Here is a 20,051-nt window from a genome sequence, read left to right as displayed (position 1 = left end):
GCCTTGGTGACACCACACCTGGAGTATTGCATGCAGTTTTGGTCCCCTTACCTAAGAAAGGATATACTTGCCATAGAGGGAGATTAGCGGAGGTTCACCAGACTGATTCCTGGGATGGCAGGATTGTTGTATGAGGAGGGATTGGGTCGACTCCGCCTGTATTCGCTGGAGTTTAGAAGAATGAGGGGGATCCCATTGAAACGTATTAAATTCTGACAGGGCTGGACAGACTGGATGCAGGGATGATGTTTTCTCTGGCTGGGGGGGTCTAGGACAAGGGGTCATGGTCTCAGGATACGGGGTAGACCATTTAGGATTGAGATGAGGAGAAATTTCTTTACTCAGAGGTTGGTGAATCTGTGGAATTCTCTCCCACAAAAGGCTGTGGAGGCCAAGTCACTGAATATGAAGGAATAAGATAGATTTCTAGATTCTAAAGGGATATTCAGAGAGAGTGGGAGCATGGCTTTGAGATGGAGGATCAGCCGTGGTCATATCGAATGGCGGAGCAGGCTAATGACCTACTCCTGCTCCTATTTTCTATTTACAGCAGGTAATAAGGAAGGCAAATGGAATTTTGGCATTTATTGCTAAAGGAATAGAGTATAAAAATAGGGAAGTGTTGTTGCAACTGTACAAGGCATTGGTGAGACCGCACCTGGAGTACTGTGCACAGTTTTGGTCCCCTTACTTGAGGAAGGATGTAGTTGCATCGGAGGCGGTTCAGAGGAGGTTCACTAGATTGATTCCAGAGATGCGGGGCTTGTCTTATGAGGAGAGATTGAGCAGTTTAGGCCTATACTCGCTAGAGTTTAGAAGGATGAGAGGAGATCTAATTGAGGTATATAAGATGCTAAAGGGAATAGACAAAGTAGACGTGGAGTGGATGTTTCCCCTTCTGGGGTATTCTAGAACGAGAGGCCATAGTTTTAGGCTAAGGGGTGGTAGATTTAAATCAGAGATGAGGAGGAATTACTTTTCTCAAAGGGTCGTGAATCTGTGGAATTCACTACCTCAGAGCGCAGTGGATGCCGGGACGCTGAATAAATTTAAGGAAGAGATAGACAGATTTTTAATTAGTAACGGGTTGAAAGGTTATGGGGAGAGGGCGGGAAATTGGAGTTGAGGCCGAAATGAGATCAGCCATGATCGTAATGAATGGCGGGGCAGGCTCGAGGGGCTGAATTGCCTACTCCTGCTCCTAGTTCTTATGTTCTTATGTTCTAAGAGTGACAGTTATTAATATGGGAAATGGTGAACAGATCATGGCAGGAAGGGACAGAGAGTACAATTCTAAGACTAAATGAGCAGATACATCTAGACACTACAAAAATAATAAAAGGACAAACTGAAGGCTCTAGCCTGAATTTTCCAGTCGGCGATTTGGGGGCGGGGCCCGCTTGCCGAGGGGAAAATGACGCGGAATGATGTCGGGAGGAACCCCCGGCGTCATCCCGGTCCCTTTAAATTTTCAGGAAGTTGGGCGGACAGCGAAATCAGCTGTCCGCCCGCTGACCTGTCAATGGCCAATTGAGACCATTGACAGGTTAATTAAAGTAATTAGAGGCCCTGCCTGTCCAACTTTAAGGCTGGTGGGCAGGCCAGGAGCCTCAGTGGGCTTCTGATAATACATGAAACCTCATCCACTGGCGGGATGAAGTTTAATGTTCCTTTTTAAAAACTTTAATAAATGTAATGTGATATTTATTAACATGTTCCATCTCGTGTGACATTGTCACATGAGGGGGACATAAGACCATAAGACATAGGAGCAGAAATTAGGCCATTCCGCCCATCGAGTCTGCTCCGCCATTCAATCATGGCTGATAAGTTTCTCAACCCCATTCTCCCGCCTTCTCCCCGTAACCTTTGATCCCCTTACCAATCAAGAACCTATCTATCTCGGTCTTAAATACACTCAATGACCTGGTCTCCACAGCCTTCTGTGGCAATGAATTCCATAGATTCACCACTCTCTGGCTAAAGAAGTTTCTCCTCATCTCTGTTCTAAAAGGGCTTCCCTTTACTCTGAGGCTGTGCCCTCGGGTCCTAGTCTCTCCTACTAATGGAAACATCTTCCCCACGTCCGCTCTATCCAGGCCTTTCAGTATTCCGTAAGTTTCAATCAGATCCCCCCTCATCCTTCTAAACTCCATCGAGTATAGACCCAGAGTCCTCAAACGTTCCTCATATGTTAAGCTTTTCATTCCTGGGATCATTCTCATGAACCTCCTCTGGACCCTCTCCAGGGCCAGCACATTCTTCCTGAGATACAGGGCTCAAAATTGCTCACAATATTCTAAATGTGGTCTAAAAAGAGTCTTATAAAGCCTCAGCAGCACATCCCTGCTTTTATATTCTAGTCCTCTCGAAATAAATGCCAACATTGCATTTGCCTTCCTAACTACTGACTCAACCTGCAAGTTAACCTTAAGAGAATCCTGGACTAGGACTCCCAAGTCCCTTTGCACTCCAGATTTCTGAATTCTCTCCCCATTTAGAAAATAGTCTATGCCTCTATTCTTCCTACCAAAGTGCATGACCTCATACTTGCCCACGTTGTATTCCATCTGCCACTTCTTTGCCCATTCTCCTAACCTGTCCAAATCCTTCTGCAGCCTCCCCGCCTCCTCAATACTACGTGTCCCTCCACCTATCTTTGTATCATCTGCAAACTTAGCCAAGATGCCCTCAGTTCCTTCATCTAGATCATTAATGTATAAAGTGAAAAGTTGTGGTCCCAACACTGACCCCTGCGGAACTCCACTAGTCACCGGCCGCCATCCTGAGAAGGACCCCCTTATCCCCACTGTCTGCCTCCTGCCAGACAGCCAATCTTCTATCCATGCTAGTACCTTGCCTCTCACACCATGGGCTGTTATCTTACTGAGCAGCCTCCTGTGCGGCACCTTGTCAAAGGCCTTCTGGAAGTCCAAGTAGATAACATCCATTGGCTCTCTTTTGTCTAACCTACTCGTTACCTCCTCAAAGAATTCTAACAGATTTGTCAGGCATGACCTCCTCTTGATGAAACCATGCTGACTTTGCCCTATTTTACCATGCACTTCCAAGTATTCTGAAATCTCATCCTTAATAATGGACTCTAAAATCTTACCAACGACCGAGGTCAGGCTAATCGGCCTGTAATTTCCCGTCTTTTGCCTCACTCCCTTCTTAAACAGGGGGGTTACATTAGCGATTTTGCAGTCCTCTGGGACCCTCCCTGACTCCAGTGATTCCTGAAAGATCACCACTAACGCCTCCACTATCTCTTCAGCTATCTCCTTCAGAATTCTGGGGTGTAATCCATCTGGTCCAGGTGATTTATCCACCTTCAGACCTTTCAGTTTTCCTAGCACCTTCTCCTTGGTAATGGCCACCATTCTCACCTCTGCCCCCTGACTCTCTTGAACTTTGGGGATGTTACTCGTGTCTTCCACCGTGAAGACTGACACAAAGTACCTATTCAGTTCCTCCGCCATTTCTTTGTTCCCCACTACTACTTCTCCAACGTCATTTTCCAACAGCCCAATGTCCATTTTTGCCTCTCTCTTACCCTTTATATATCTAAAAAAAACTCTTGCAACCTTCTTTTATATTACTGGCTAGTTTACCCTCATATTTAATCTTCTCCCTCCTTATTTCTTTTTTAGTTGTCCTCTGTTGGTCTTTGTAGGCTTCCCAATCCCCTGGTTTCCCACTGCTCTTCGCGCATTGTGTGCTTTCTCTTTAGCTTTTATGCTGTCCCTGACTTCCCTTGTCAGCCATGGTTGCCTTGTCCTCCCTTTAGTGTGCTTCTTCTTCCTAGGGATGAATTTTTGCTGTGTCTCCCAAATTACTCCCAGAAACTCCTGCCATTGCTGTTCCACTGTCTTTCCTGCTAGGCTCATCTCCCAGTCAATTCTGGCCAGAATTGTTAATATGTTAATAATATTTTTATTTTTCTATTTTTTAAGTTTTCTACACTGTCACTAATCTCCCTGAGACAGCACTTTGCCTCAGGGAACAATGCGCACATGTGTGAAAGAGCGCACTTTGACAGCTGGGGATTCCCTCCCACCCCTGGCACAGGATGTGTATAGCGCTTCCTGTCGGGCAGGCCGCTGGGCAGGTCTTCATTGGCCCGCCCACTCAAAATGGCAGCGGGCCCCGTTTCGGCGGGGGGGTTGGCTGTCCGTCCACTGCCGAGCCGGTGGGGACCGCACGTCCACCAAGGGCAAAATTCTGTCCTCTGTATCTAAATGCACATAGCATTCAAAACTAAGCAGATGAACTGATAGGGCAAAAAGAAATAAATAAGTACAATTTGATAGCCATTACAGAGACATGGCTACAGGATGACATAGATTGGGACCTGAATATTGAAGGGCATGTGACATTTAGGAAGGACAGGAAGTTAGGAAAAGTTGGAGGGTTAGCTCTGTTAATTAATGATGGTATTAGCGCATTAAAGAGGGATGACCCAAGTTCAAGAAACCAGGATTTAGAAGCAGTTTGGGTTGAAATGAGGAATGATAAAGGCATGAAGTCACTTGTGGGAGCGATGTACAGGCCTCCTAATTGTAACTACACAGTAAGACAGAGCATAAAAGAAGAGATAATGGAAGCTTGCCAGAAAAGGTACAGCAATAATCATGGGGGGGATTTTAATCTACACATAGACTGGAAAAATCAGATGGGCAAAGATGAGGAGTTCATAGAATGTTTTCAGGATAGTTTCCTAGAACCACACATTCTGGAGTCAACCAGACAGCAGACCAGACTAGGCCTGGTATTGAGCAATGAGATAGGATTAATTGATAACCTCCTAATGAAGGTACCCCTATGTAGCAGAGTTCATAATATGATTGTATTTTACATTCATTTTGAGAGAGAAATGACTGTGGCCAAGACTAGTATTTTAAACTTAAATAAGGGCAATTATGAGGACATGAAAGCAGAGCTAGCTAAAGTGAACTGGCAAATGAGGTTAAGGGATATTTCAATAGAAATTCAGTGGCAGACATTTAAAGGGATTTTTCAGAATACACAGAATTGATAAATTCCAATGAGAAAGAAAACTCCAAGGGGAGGGGAAAGAAAAAACATATAATTATGCAAAGACAGGTGGCAGGTCAGAAAATTGGAAAGAATATAAAGAACAGCAAAGAATGACAAAAAAATTAATAAGGAGGGAAAAATTTAGAGTATGAGAGAAAGTCAGTTAATAATATAAAGATGGGTAGCAAGCGTTTCTATAGATATTTACATAAGAAAAGAGTTAACAAAGTGAGAGTTTGTCCTACAGAGAGTACGTCTGGAGAATTGATAATGGGGAGTAGGGAGATGGCGGACAAATTAAAAAGGTAAAAACAAAATACTGCGGATGCTGGAAATCTGAAACAAAAACAAAAATTGCTGGAAAAATTCAGCAGGTCTGACAGCATCTGCGGAGAGAAAGACAGAGTTAACGTTTCGAGCCCGTATGACTCTTTTTCAGAACTATTTTGCTTCATTATAGAGAACACAAGCAACATCCCGGAAATAGCTGTAAACCAGGAAGTGGAAGAGAGGGAGGAACTCAGGAAAATCACAATCACCAAGGAAGTGGTATTGAGAAATGGTATTAAGAAATTGTTGGGGCTGACAAATCCCCAGGTCCAGATGGATTTCACCCTAAGGTCTTGAAAGAAGTGGCTAGTGAGATAGTTGATGCACTGGTTTTAATTTTCCAAAAGTCCCTAGATTTGGGGAAGGTTCCAATAGATTGGAAAATATCAAATGTAACTCCTTTATTCAAAAGGGTGGGAGACAGAAAACAGGAAACTATAGGCCAGTTAGCCTAACATCTATCACAGGGAAAATGTTAGAAGCTATTATTAAAGATGTTATAGCAGGGCATTTAGATAAATTCAAGGCAATCAGGCAGTCAACACAGTTTTGTAAAAGGGAAATCATGTTTAACCAATTTATTGGAGTTCTTTGAAGGATCACATGTGCTGTGGATAAAGGGGATGTACTGTACTTGGATTTCCTGAAGGCATTTGATAAAGTGCCATGTCAAAAGATATTGTAGAAAATGAAAGCTCATGGTGTAGAGAGTAACATATTGGCATGGATAGAAGATTGGCTAGCGAACAAGAAGTAAAGAGTTGGCATAAATGGGTGTTTTTCTGGTTGGCAGGATGTGACGAGTGGTGCGTCACAGGGATCAGTGCTGGGACCTACACAATTTAGATAAATGACTTGGATGAAAGGACCGAAGGAATGTATGTTAAATTTGCTGATGAGACAAAGATAGGTAGGAAAGCAAATTGTGAAGAGGATGTAAGGAGGCTACAAAGTGACATAGGTAGGTTATGTTAGTGGGCAAAGATCTGGCAAATGGAGTATAATGTGGGCAAATGTGAAATTGTTAATTTTGGCAGGAAGAATAAAAATGAAGCTTATTATCCAAATGGTGAGAGATTGCAGAGCCCTGAGATTCAGAGGGATCTGGGTGTCCTAGTGCATGAATCACAAAAGGCTAGTATGCAGGTACAGCTGGTAATTAGGAAAGCTAATAGATTGTTATCATTTATTATGAGGAGAATTGATTACAAAAGTAGGGAGACTATGCTTCAGTTGTACAGGAGATTGCTGAATCCACATCGGGAGTATCATGTACAGTACTGGTCCTCTGTCATGAAAATGTAATAATTCTTATAATATTATTGTGATTTATTGTAAAAGCAGGTTAATAGTGGGGTTTGGATAGTTTCTGTGCATGTGTGTGGGTGTGCGTGTGGGTGTGTGTGCGCGTTATCTTTAATTAAATTGGAGACAGCTGGTCTGGAGGCTTTGACTCATTAAAAAAAAACTAGGTTTGAAATGCTAAATATGCAAACATGGCTGAAGTCTTAGAATGTGAGGTGAGGAGAATTTGCATTTTTTATATAAATCAGGGCAGTTTGAATTTCAAAGAGATGGTAGGATGTTACACCTAGCCAGAGAAGCTAGGCCAAGCAGTGTGTTTATTTTTCCCAAAGGTTACTGATATTAACACCATGAAATGGTTTCATTATGAGAAAATAAAGCTCCAAAGACATATGGGAACAATGGGATTGACATTAAAAGTGAGAAATGTGTATAAAGGAGAATGAGGCTATCTGTCAGGGAAGGCATTGTAAGATCTACCAGAAGTGTGAAAAGCCTCCTGTATTTGGGATAAAACAGTGAGAGTTTGGGGTATAGAACAGCGAGAGTTTGGGGGATAGAACAGCGAGAGTTCGGGGGATAGAACAGCGAGAGTTCGGGGGATAGAACAGCGAGAGTTCGGGGGATCCGACAGCGAGCGTCCGGGGGATAAGACAGCGAGAGTTCGGGGGATAAGACAGCGAGAGCTCGGGGGATAGAACAGCGAGAGTTCGGGGGATAGAACAGCGAGAGTTCGGGGGATCCGACAGCGAGCGTCCGGGGGATAAGACAGCGAGAGTTCGGGGGATAAGACAGCGAGAATCCGGGGGATAGAACAGCGAGAGTTCGGGGGATAAGACAGCGAGAGTTCGGGGGATAAGACAGCGAGAGTTCGGGGGATAAAACAGCGAGAGTTCAGGAGATAAAACAGCAAGAGTTCAGGAGATAAGACAGTGGGTGTTCAGGAGAAAAAATAGTCAGAGTTCGGCGGATAAAAGAGCGAGAGTTCAGGGGATAAAACAGCAAGAGTACGGAGGATAAAACAGCGAGAGTTCACGATATAAAACTGCGAAAAGTTCACGAGATAAAACAGCAAGAGTTCAGGGGATAAAACAGCGAGAGTTCACGATATAAAACTGCGAGAGTTCAGGGGATAAAACAGCAAGAGTTCACGATATAAAACTGCGAGAGTTCAGGGGATAAAACAGCGAGAGTTCAGGAGATAAAACAGCAAGAGTTCAGGAGGTAAGACAGTGGGTGTTCAGGAGAAAAAATAGTCAGAGTTCGGCGGATAAAAGAGCGAGAGTTCAGGGGATAAAACAGCCAGAGTTCGGGGGATAAAACAGCGAGAGTTCAGGGGATAAAACAGCGAGAGTTCACGATATAAAACTGCGAGAGTTCAGGGGATAAAACAGCGAGAGTTCACGATATAAAACTGCGAGAGTTCAGGGGATAAAACAGCGAGAGTTCACGATATAAAACTGCGAGAGTTCACGAGATAAAACAGCGAGAGTTCAGGGGATAAAACAGCGAGAGTTCACGATATAAAACTGCGAGAGTTCAGGGGATAAAACAGCGAGAGTTCAGGGGATAAAACAGCAAGAGTTCGGGGGATAAAACAGTGGGAGTTTGAGAGAAAAGACAGCGAGACTTCACGGGATAAAACAGACAGAGTTCAGGGGATAAAACAGCGAGAGTTCAGGAGATAAAACAGTGGGAGTTCAGCAGATAAAACAGCAATAGTTCAGAGGATAAAACAGCGAGAGTTAGGGGGATAAAACAGCGAGAGTTCGGGGGATTAAACAGTGGGAGTTCAGGAGATAAAACAGAGAGAGTTCAGGAGTGAAAAAATATCAAGAGTTCGGGAGATAAAACAGAGAGTTCAGGGGATAAAACAGAGTTCAGGGGATAAAAGAGTGAGAATTCAGGAGATAAAACAATGGGAGTTGGGGGATAAAACAGTGAGAGTTCAAGAGATAAAACAGTGAGAGTTCAGGGGATAAAACAGAGAATTCAGGGGATAAAGCAGTGACAGTTCAGGAGATAAAGCAGCGGACTTTCGATGGATAAATCAGCGAGAGTTCATAAGATAAAACAGCGAGAGTTCATGAGATAAAACAGTGAGAGTTCAGGAGATAAAACAGTGATATTTCAGGAGATAAAACAGTGATAGTTCAGTGGATAAAACAGCGAGAGTTCAGCAGATAAAGCAGTAATAGTTCAGGGGATAAAACAGCGAGATTTTGGGAGATAAAACAGTGGGAGTTCAGCGGATAAAGCAGCGAGAGTTGTGATAAAACAGCGAGAGTTTGCGAGATAAAACAGTGGGAGTTCAGGAGATAAAACAGAGTTCAGCGAATAAAGCAGCGTTGGTTCAGGGGATAAAACGGCAACAGTTCAGGGGATAAACAGTGAGAGTTCAGCGGATAAAACAGGAATTGTTCAGGAGATAAAATAGCGAGAGTTTGGGGGATAAAGCAGCGAGAGTTCAGGAGATAAAACAGCGAGGACCCGGCAGATCAAACACAGAGAGTTCAGGGGATAAAAGAACAAAGAAAAGTACAGCACAGGAACAGGCCCTTCGGCCCTCCAAGCCTGCGCCGATCATATTGCCCGTCAACTAAAACATTTTGCGCTTCCAGGGTCCGTATCCCTCTATTACCATCCTATTCATGTATTTGTCAAGCTGCCTCTAAAACACCACTATCGTACCTGCTTCCACCACCTCCTCTGGCAGCGAATTCCAGACACTCACTACCCTCTGCGTAAAAAACTTGCCCCGCACATCTCCTTTATAGTTTTCTCCTCTCACCTTAAATCTATGTCCCCTAGTAATTGACTCTCCCACCCTGGGAAAAAGCTTCTGACTATCTACTCTGTCCATGCCACTCATAATTTTGTAAACTTTTATCAAGTCGCCCCTCATCCACTGCCCTTCCATCGTCAATCATCTTTGTCACTTCCTCGAAAAACTCGATCAAGTTAGTGACACACGACCTCCCCTTCACAAAACCATGCTGCTTCTCACTAATATGCCCATTTGCTTCCAAATGGTAGTAAATCCTGTCACGAAGAATCTTCTCCAATAATTTCCCTACCACTGACGTAAGGCTCACCGGCCTGTAATTTTCTGGATTATCCCTGCTACCCATCTTAAACAATGGAACAACGTTGGCCATTCTCCAGTCCTCTGGGACGTCACCCGTAACCAGTGAGGATACAAAGATTTCTGTCAAGGCCCCAGCAATCTCCTCCCTTGCCTCCCTCAGTACTCTGGGGTAGATCCCATCTGGCCCTGGGGACTTATCCACCTTAATATTCTTCAAGACACCTAACACCTCCTCTTTTTTGATCTCAACGTGATCCAGGCTATCTACACACTCTTCCCTAGACAAATCGACTGCTAAGTCCTTCTCTTTTGTGAATACTGATGAGAAGTATTCATTTAGTATCTCTCCCATTTCTTCTGGCTCCACACACAGATTCCCACCTCTGTCCCTGAGTGGGCCTACCCTTTCCCTGGCTACCCTCTTGCTTTTTACATATGTATAAAAGGCCTTGAGATTTTCCTTAATCTTGGTAGTCATCTATGTCGTTTATATAAATGACAAATAATAGGGGACTGAGTACAGATCCCTGTGGTATGCTACTGGACACTGGCTTCCAGTCACTAAAGCATCCTTCTGTCATTACCCTCTGCCTCCTATGTGGGCATGAGAGCAGGGTGGAGTGTTGAAATGGCAAGTGACAGGGAGGTCTGGGTCATGCTTGCAGACAGACCGAAGCTCTCATGCCCATATGTCCGTCCTTGGCCTGCTGCAATGTTCCAGTGAAGCTCAACGCAAACTGGAGGAACAGCATCTCATCTTCCTACTAGGCACTTTACAGCCTTCCGGACTGAATATTGAGTTCAACAATTTTAGATCATGAACTCTCTCTTCCATCCCCACCCCCTTTCCAATCCCCCCCTTTTTTTCCCAATAATTTATATAGATTTTTCTTTTCCCACCTATTTCCATTATTTTTAAATGTATTTCCATCCATTGTTTTATCTCTACCTTTTAGCCTTTTTCGAATCCTTCACACCAACCCACCCCCACTAGGGCTATCTGTACCTTGCTTGTCCTGCTTTCTACCCTTAATTAGCACATTCCTTAGATAATATCACCACCTTCAACACCTCTTTGTCCTTTTGTTTATGACATCTTTTGGCTATCTCCACCTATCACTAGCCCTCTATCCAGCTCTACTTGTCCCACCCCGCCCCCTTAAACCATCTTATATTTCACCTCTTTTCTATTTTTACTTAGTTCTGTTAAGAGTCATATGGACTCGAAACGTTAACTGTGGGTTCCTCTCCGCAGATGTTGCCAGACCTGCTGAGTTTTTCCAGGTATTTTTATTTTTGTTAAGAATCTATCTACCTACACCTTAAAAAATATTCAATGACCCTGCCTTCACTGCCTTCTGAGGCGAGAGTTCCAAAGTTTCTCAACTCTCTAAGAGAAAAACATTTCTCCTCATCTCTGTCCTATAAGGGCGACCCCTAATTTTAAACCAGTGGCCCCTATTTCTGGACTTACCCACAAGAGGAAACATCCTTTCCATGTTCACCTTGTTATAAGCCATGTTCTTGGATTGAATGCAATCTTTAACTTCTTTTCATAGCCACTGTTGATTCACCTTTGCTGTTGGGTATTTGTATGAGAGGAATGCATATTTGTTGTAGACCAGGTCATACTTCTTTAAATACTAGCCATTGCCCATCTACTGTCAAAACCTCTCATGTATTTTCCCAATGCACCGCAGACAACTTTCCCCTCATAGCTTCATAATTATTCCTGTTCAGATTTAGGACTCTATTTTCAGAATGAACTATATCACTTTCAAACTTAATGTAAAACTCTATCATGTTATGGTCACTATTTCCAAATGGTTCCTTTACAGTTTTAAGGACAAGAAGGGGCAGTTCAAACACCATTAGTTTCCTCTTACCACCTATCCGTAATCAGAAGGTGTTTTGAATTAATTTTTTTTAAAGAATAAGCAGTGACACATTTTCCAAATCCCTGGGTTTTTGTGTGATCCAATTTCACGAATAATCCACAGCAAACTGAAGTATTTCCTCAAAGGTTAGTTTATTCTACACAGAAATAGGAAATATAAGACACTCGTTAGACCTCAGCTGGAATATTGTGTACAATATTGGGCACCATATTGTAGGAAGGATGTGAACACATTGGAGAGAGTGCAGAAGAGGTTTACAAGAATGGCTCCAGGAATGAGAAACTACAGCTATGAGGATAGATTGGAGAGTTTGGGACTGTTCTCCCTGGAGAGAAGAAGGCTGAGAGGAGATTTGATAGAGATGTTCAAAATCATGAGGGGGCTGGACAGAGTAGATAGGGAGAAGCTGTTCCCATTCGTAAAAGGATCAAGAATGAGAGGCACAGATTTAAAATGATTTGCAAAAGAAGCAAATGTGACATGAGAAAAAACTTTTTCACACTGAGTGGTTCGGGCCTGGAATGCACTGTCTGGAAGTGTGGTGGAGGCAGATTCAATCAAGGCATTCAAGAAGGAATTAGATGATTATTTGAATAGAAATGGCTCCAGGAATGAGAAACTTCATCTATGAGGATAGATTGGAGAATTTGGGACTGTTCTCCCCGGAGAGAAGAAGGCTGAGAGGAGATTTGATAGAGATGTTCAAAATCATGAGGGGGCTGGACAGAGTAGATAGGGAGAAGCTGTTCCCATTCGTAAAAGGATCAAGAATGAGAGGCACAGATTTAAAATGATTTGCAAAAGAAGCAAATGTGACATGAGAAAAAACTTTTTCACACAGTGGTTTGGGCCTGGAATGCACTGTCTGGAAGTGTGGTGGAGGCAGATTCAATCAAGGCATTCAAGAGGGAATTAGATGATTATTTGAATAGAAACAACGTGCAAGGATACGGGGAAAAGGCAGGGCAATGGCACTAGGTCATAATGCTCAGTTGGAGAGCTGGTGCAAACACGATGGGCCAAATGGCCACCCTCTGTGTCGTTAAGAATATGTGATTCTGTGAGCCCTAGTTCTAGATTCTCCCACAAAAGGAAACATCCTCTCCACAGCCACTCTGTCAAGAACCCTCAGGATCTTAAAAATTTCAATTAAGTTACCTCTTACTCTTCTAAATTCCAGTGGATACAAGCATAATCTGTCCAGCCTTTCCTGGTATTAGTCTAGTAAACCTTCTCTGAACTGCTTCTAACTTACTTACATCTCTCTTTAAATAAGGAGACTGTTATGTCACGACAGACGATGTGTGCCAAGCGGATCAAATCCACAAGGGAAATTTAATCTCACAGTCTCAATAATTTTACAATTTGCTTTTTATATCGAGGTGCGTGCCCTGGATTCAGAAGTAATAAGTCTACCAAGGCTTCAGAGACCTTTTGGAAAACTAAATTAAACATTTATTAACAAAAGAAGAGATTTCAAGCACATATATAGGTCTACAAATGACTATTAAAATAACTCCTAAAACCGCTAATTAATCTAGCTTCCAGTTACACCACTGTTAAGACAACGGTAAAAAAAATATAGACTTAAACAGATACAGGCTGTCAAGAAGATGTAATAATGTCTATGATGTTATTGGAAATTATTTTACAATAGAATTTAGTGGTGTATGTGTGTGTGTCTTAATTGGATTTAAGTCAGTTTGTCTAGAAGCTTTGATGTACAGATGAGAAGTCGGTTTGAAATGGTAATTAGGTAGACATAGGGAATTAGAAGGTGAGGTGTAAAGGGGGTTATTTGCATTTTTAAATAGACCATTCAAAAGAGCAGGTGAAATATTACACTTAACCAGGTTAAACTCAGAAACAATAGCCAGAATTTTTCCATTGGTGAGTTGGGGGCGGGGCCCGCTTGCTGTCGCGAAAATGATGCGGGATGACATCAGGGGTTCCCCCCAGCGTCATCCCGCCCCATTTAAATATTCAGGAAGGCAGGGGGACAGCGAAATCAGCTGTCCGCCCGCCGACCTGTCAATGGCCAATTGAGGCCATTGACAGGGTAGTTAACCCAAATAAAGGCCCTGCCCATCCAACCTTAAGGCTGGTGGGCAGGCCAGGAGCCCCAGTGGGCTTCTGAAAAAACATGAAACCTCATCCACTGGCGGGATGAGGTTTCATGTCTGATTTTAAAAAGTTTAATAAAGTTTTAGTCATATTTATTAACATGTCCCATCTCATGTGGCATTGTCACATGAGGGGGACATGTTAATAATTTTTTTATTTTCGGAGAGGGGAAGGTCAGGGGGTATGGTGAATACACGGCCGGGGCTGGGATTGGAAGACGGGATGGGGACAGAGGGACAGGCAGGGGTGGAGGGTCCTAGATGGGTGTTGGTGTCGATGAGTTGTTGAAGCTTGCATTCCTTAGCACTTGAGAGAAAGAGAAAAAGTTTCTTGTTGAGGTGTCGGATGAGACGAAGAATAAAATTAAACTTGGGGCACGCGCAGCTTAGAAAAAGGATGCGGCGGTGCTGAGGAAGAGGTCGAGTGTGTTCATATGGCGGTGCATGGCACTGAGTGTGGATCTCAGAATGCTACGAGAACAGCAGTCCGAGGATTGTTGTATGTCCTGGAGATACCAGAAATCCTGGGTGGTTTTGAAACATGAGGGATGGAACTTCAGTTGAAATCCACGTGGGGTAAGTCGGAGACGGAGACAGTCACTGAGGAAGGAAATATGGCTGTGAAAGCGGGTTTTAGTAAACACCTTATAGATAGATTCTTGTTAGACAAGGCAATCAAAGATTAGCAAGAACAAATGTGGGCCCATTTCATGTGGAGACAAGCGAATTTATAATGGAGAATAAAAAACCTATAAATTTATAATGGAGAATAAAAAACCTAACTAGAGGAGATGCAATTCTAGACCTAGAGTTGGGGAACGAAGAAGGGCAAGTGGGTGAAGTGACAGTTGGCGACCATATCGGGGACAGTGATCACAATTCAGTTAGATTTAGCATTGCCATGGGCAGAGTCAACATGGATTTATGAAAGGGAAATCATGTTTGACAAACCCATTGGAGTTTTTTAAGATGCTACTTGTAGCATAGATAAAGTTGAACCAGTGGATGTGGTGAATTTGGATTTTCAGAAGGCTTTTGATAGGGTCCCACACAGGATGCTAGTAAACCAAATTAGATCACATGGGATTGGGGTTAATATACTGCTATGGATTGAGAATTTGTTAATGGCCAGAAAAGAGAGAGTTGCAATAAACGGGGAGGTGATGGCGTAGGGGTATTGTCGCTGCACTAGTAATCCAGACTGTGTTTGATTGCATTAAGCTTTTCTAAATGTCCTGCTATTTCTTCCTTAATAATGGGTTCTAGCATTTTCCCAATGACAGATGTTAGGCTGACTGGTCTATAGTTTCCTGCTTTTTGCCTCCCTCCCTTCTTGAACAAGGCATCACATTAGTGGTTTTCCAATCCGCTGGGGCCCTCCTGAAATCCAGTGAGTTCTGGAATATTTCGACCAATGCCTCCACTATCTCTGCAGCCACTTCCTTAAAAACCCTTGGATGCAGGCCATCAGGTCCTGGCGACTTATCTGCCTTTATCCCATTAGTTTGTCCCATTTAGTCCCATTTGTTTGTCAAATACTTTGTCCCTCTATATAAATGATTTGATGTGGGGACCAAATGCGATAGTTTTGAATTTGCTGATGACATGAAACTAGGTTGGAATGTAAGTTGTGTGGAGGATGCAAGGAGGCTTCATGGGCATTTGGCAGCTTCAATGAATGGGCAAGAACATGGCAGATGTGAATAAGCCTGAAATTATCCACTTGGGTAGGAAAACAGAAAGGCAGAATATTTCATAAATGTTGAGAGATTGGGGAGTGTTGATGCCCAAATGGACCTTGTGGGGGGCAGCATGCAGGTGCAGCAAGCAATTAGGAAGGCAACTGGTATGTTGGCCTTCATTGCAAGAAGTTTTGAGTACAGGAGTAAAGATGTCTTGCTGCAATCATATAGAGCCTTTGGTGAGACTGCATCTGGAGTATTGTGTACAGTTTTGGTCTCCCTATTTAAGGAAGGATATACTTGCTATAGAGGGAGTGCAATGGAGGCTTACCACACTAATGCCTGGGATGGCAGGATTTTTACAAATTCATTCATGGGATGTGGGCATCGCTGGCCAGGCCAGCATTTATTGCCCATCCCTAATTGCCCTTGTTCAGAAGGCATTTAAGAGTCAACCACATTGCTGTGGGACTGGAGCCACATGGAGACCAGACCAGGTAAGGACATCAGATTTCCTTCCCTAAAGGACATTAGTGAACCAGATGGGTTTTTACAACAATCAACAATGGTTTCATGGCCATCATTAGACTTTTAATTCCAGATTTTTATTGAATTCAAATTCCACCATCTGCCGTGGTAGGATTTGAACCCAGGTCCCCAGAACATTACCCTGGGTCTCTGGAATACTAGTCTTATGAGGAGAGGCTGAGGAAACTGTGCCTGTATTCTCTAGAGTTTCAAAGAATGAGAGGTGATCTTATTGAAACTGAGAACATTCTTACAGAGCATGAGAGGGTAGATGTGGATAGGCCATTTAATCTTTGGAATTCTCTATCCCAGAGGGCTGTGGAAGCTCAATCGTTGAGCATGTTCAAGACAGAAATTGATAGATTTCTGGATACTGATGACAATCAAGGGATAGGGGATAGTGGGGAAGAATGATAGAGGTAGATGATCTGTTTGAATGGCGAAGAAGGCTCGATGGGCTGAATGGCCTAATCTTGCTCCTATCCCCTGTGTTCCTATGTGTTGCAAAGGGAATGGAACATAAAAGAAGGGCTAAAATAAAGCAAAATACTGCAGATGCTGGAAATCTGAAACAAACACAGAAAATTCTGGGAAAACTCAGCAAGTCTGACAGCATCTGTGGAAAGAGAAACAGTGTTAACGTTTCGAGTCCGTATGACTCTTCTTCAGAGCTACCAATTTTTTTTAACAAGGGTAAGCACTCTGAAAATAATAACATGGACAAGTAGCAGATGGCCCTTGTGGGGGTGGGGTGGGAGGATGGGCGATGGTGGGGGAAAAAGGATCGAAAATGGGATAGAAAGGGGTGATTAAAAATAAGGGGTCTCCCATTTAAAATGGAGATGAGGATAAACTTTTTTCTCTGAAGTTGTGAGTCATTTCCGCAGAGAGCAGTGGAGACAGGGTCATTTAATATTTTGAAGGCAGTGGTAGATAGATTCTTGTCTAAAGGGGGGGTCAAAGGTTACTGGGGTAGGCACGAATGTGGAGTTGAGCCAGATCAGCCATGGGTCAACAAAGGGACGTGGGTGTCCTTGTACATCAATCACTGAAAGCAAGCATGCAGGTGCAGCAAGCAGTTAAAAAGGCAAATGGTATGTTGGCCTTCATTTCGAGAGGACCTGGGTACAGGAGCAAGGATGTCTTACTACAGGGCCTTTGTAAGACCACATCTGGAGTACTGTGTGCTGTTTTGGTCACCTTACCCAAGAAAGGATATACCTGCCATAGATGAAGTGCAGCGAAGGTTCACCAGACTGATTCCAGACAAGACCACTATGCTACTGCCTACTCCTGCTCATAATTCTGTGTTCATATGTATCCACAATCATCTTCCTTTGTGCTAGGAGTAATTCCAACCAGTGGAGAGTTTTCCCCCTCATTCCCATTGACTCGTTTTGCTAGGACCCCTTGATGCCGCAGTCGGTCAAATGCTGCCTTGAGGGTCAAGGTCAGTCACTCTCACCTCACCCTTTAAGTTCAGCTCTTTGGGACCAAGGCTGTAATGAGGTCAGGAACTCAGAACTTCAAAAGGACATAGGTTGGTGGAATGGGCGGACAAGAGCAGATGAAATTTAAGAGCGTGTCAGGTGATTTTATTTACTCATTAGTAACATCCTGCATCTCTTTTCTTCATATGTATAGGTGAAATCTGTTTGGATTGCAATTACAGTAACATAATATTCTGTATGTTTCAGTTCATGGTGACCCTTTCCCAATGGTGTACACAGACACACTCACTTACTCTGCAAGGCATCAAACCTCGTCCAAAAGGGAAGAAGGAGAGTAAGGAGGAATATCTCAAAAGCACGCAGTGAGTTGCAAGACTTTATTGTCCAAACAATGATGACAATGTGGAGTTCATGTCCTCAGGGAGTGTTGAAAGCAAATACTTTAGATGTATTTCAGAGGAACATAAGAAATAGGAGCAGGAGTAGGCCATTCGGCCCCTCAAGCCTGCCTCGCCATTCAATAAGATCACGGCTGACCTACCTCAGGCTTCAATTCCTCATTCGTGCCAGCTCCTCATAGCCCTCAGCTCCCGATATTTCAAAAATCTGTCTACCTCCTCTTTAAACACATTCAGTGATCTTGCCTCCACAACTCTGGTTAAATATTGGGAAGAGTGAAAGCATTGTTTTCAGTCCATGCTCCAAGTTGCATTCCCCATCCCTCTCCCTGGCATCAATCTGAGATTAAACCAGTCTGTTTGCAATCTTTGTGTCATGTTTGACCCTGACATGAACTTATGGCCTCATGCTTGCGCCATCACTAAGACTGCTATTTACACCTCGGAAACATCGCTCAATTTGTCCTGGGTCTCAGAATCACGGAATATTAACGGCACAGAAGGAGGCCATTTGGCCCATCATGGCTGCACCGACTCTCCAAATGAGCATTATGACCTAGTGCCATTGCCCTGCCTTTTCCCCGTATTCTTGCACATTGTTTCTGATAATCATCCAATGCCCTCTTAAATGCCTCGATTGAACCTGCCTCCACCACACTCCCAGACAGTGCATTCCAGACCCAAACCACACATTGTGTGAAAAAGTTTTTTCTCACATTACATTTGCTTATTTTGCAAATCACTTTAAATCTGTGCACCCTCATCCTTTATGAGCGGGAACAGCTTCTCCCTATCTACTCTGTCCAGCTCCCTCATGATTTTGAACATCTCTATCAAATCTCCTCTCAGCCTTCTTCTCTCCAAGGAGAACAGTCCCAACCTCTCCAATCTATCCTCATAAATGAAGTTTCTCATCCCTGGAGCCATTCTTGTAAACTTCTTCTGCACTCTCTCCAATGTGTTCATATCCTTCCTATAGCATGGTGCCCAGAACTATACACAATATTCCAGCTGAGGGCGAACGAGTGTCTTATATAAATGCAGCGTAACCTCCCTGCTCTTGTATCTATGCCGCTATTAATAAAACCCAGGACACTAAATGCTTTATTAACTGCTCTCTCCACCTGTCCTGCCACCTTCAATGATCTATGCACAAAAACACCCAAGTCTTTCTGCTCCTGTGCCCCCTTCAAAATTTCAACCCCTTATTTTGTATCGTCTGTCCATGTTGTCCCTACCGAAATGCATCACCTCACAATTCTCTGCATTGAACTTCATCTGCCATCTATCTGCCCACTCCACCAACTTGTCTATGTCCTCTTGAAGTTCCACACCATCCTCCTCACAGTTCACAACACTCCCAAGCTTCGTATCATCCACAAACTTTGAAATTGTCCCCACACAAAGATCATTAATATATATCAGGAAAAGCAAGGTTCCCAATACCAACCCCTGAGGAACTCCACTACAAACCTTCCTCCAGCCTGAAAAATATCCATTGACCATTACTCTCTGCTTCCTATTTTTCAACCAAATTTGTATCCACGTTGCTACTGTCATTTTTATTCCAGGTGCAATAATTTTTCTCACAAGTCAGTTGTGTGGCACTGTGTCAAATACCTTTTCAAAGTCCACGTACACCACATGTTGCCCACCACTGAAGTTAAACTGACGGGTGTGTAATTGCTGGGCTTATCCTTACAACTTTTTTTGAACAAGGACGTAATGTTTGCAATTCTCCAGTCCCCTGGCACCACCCCTGAGCCTAGGGAAGACTGAAAGATTATGGCCAGTGCCCCTGCAATTTCTACTCTCACTTCCTTCAATATCCTTGGATGCATCTCATCCGGTCCTGGTGCCTTGTCAACTTTAACTATTGACAGTCTATTCAACCCTTCTAGTGACAGCGATTCGTTGTCTGTCACCATGGCCTGGGTACCATCTACATCCTTGGTAAAGATGGATGCAAAGTATTCATTTAATACCTCAGCCATGGCCCCTTCATCCATGTGAAAATTCTCTTTTAGATCCCTAAATCGGCCCTACTCCTCCTATTACCTTTTTACTGTTTATGTGCTTACAGAAGACTTTGGGATTATGAGAACAAGAACAGGACCAACATCCTCGTGGGGAGGATTGCTAATGCTGTTGGGGTGGATTTAAACTAAATTGGCAGGGGGATGGGATCCTGAAAAGCAGTTTAGAGGG

The 20,051-nt window shown here is 43.4% G+C and overlaps 1 protein-coding gene across 3 annotated transcripts in view; it reads left to right on the top strand.

Moving 5' to 3' along the window:
* Positions 1-20,051, top strand: part of fbxo41 (F-box protein 41) — a 262,069-nt gene that overhangs the window by 96,235 nt on the left and 145,783 nt on the right. For all 3 annotated transcript variants that reach the window (XM_078534849.1, XM_078534847.1, XM_078534848.1), the window contains exon 7: positions 17,692-17,807. In XM_078534849.1, coding sequence (XP_078390975.1) covers positions 17,692-17,807 — 116 coding nt within the window. The remainder of the gene's footprint in view (positions 1-17,691; positions 17,808-20,051) is intronic.

This window comes from Cetorhinus maximus, unplaced genomic scaffold (assembly GCF_964194155.1).
Source record: "Cetorhinus maximus unplaced genomic scaffold, sCetMax3.hap1.1 HAP1_SCAFFOLD_125, whole genome shotgun sequence".
NCBI lineage: Eukaryota > Metazoa > Chordata > Chondrichthyes > Lamniformes > Cetorhinidae > Cetorhinus > Cetorhinus maximus.
The sequence above is the reverse complement of the archived record's forward strand: the minus strand, read 5'-3'. Positions and strand labels throughout refer to the sequence as shown.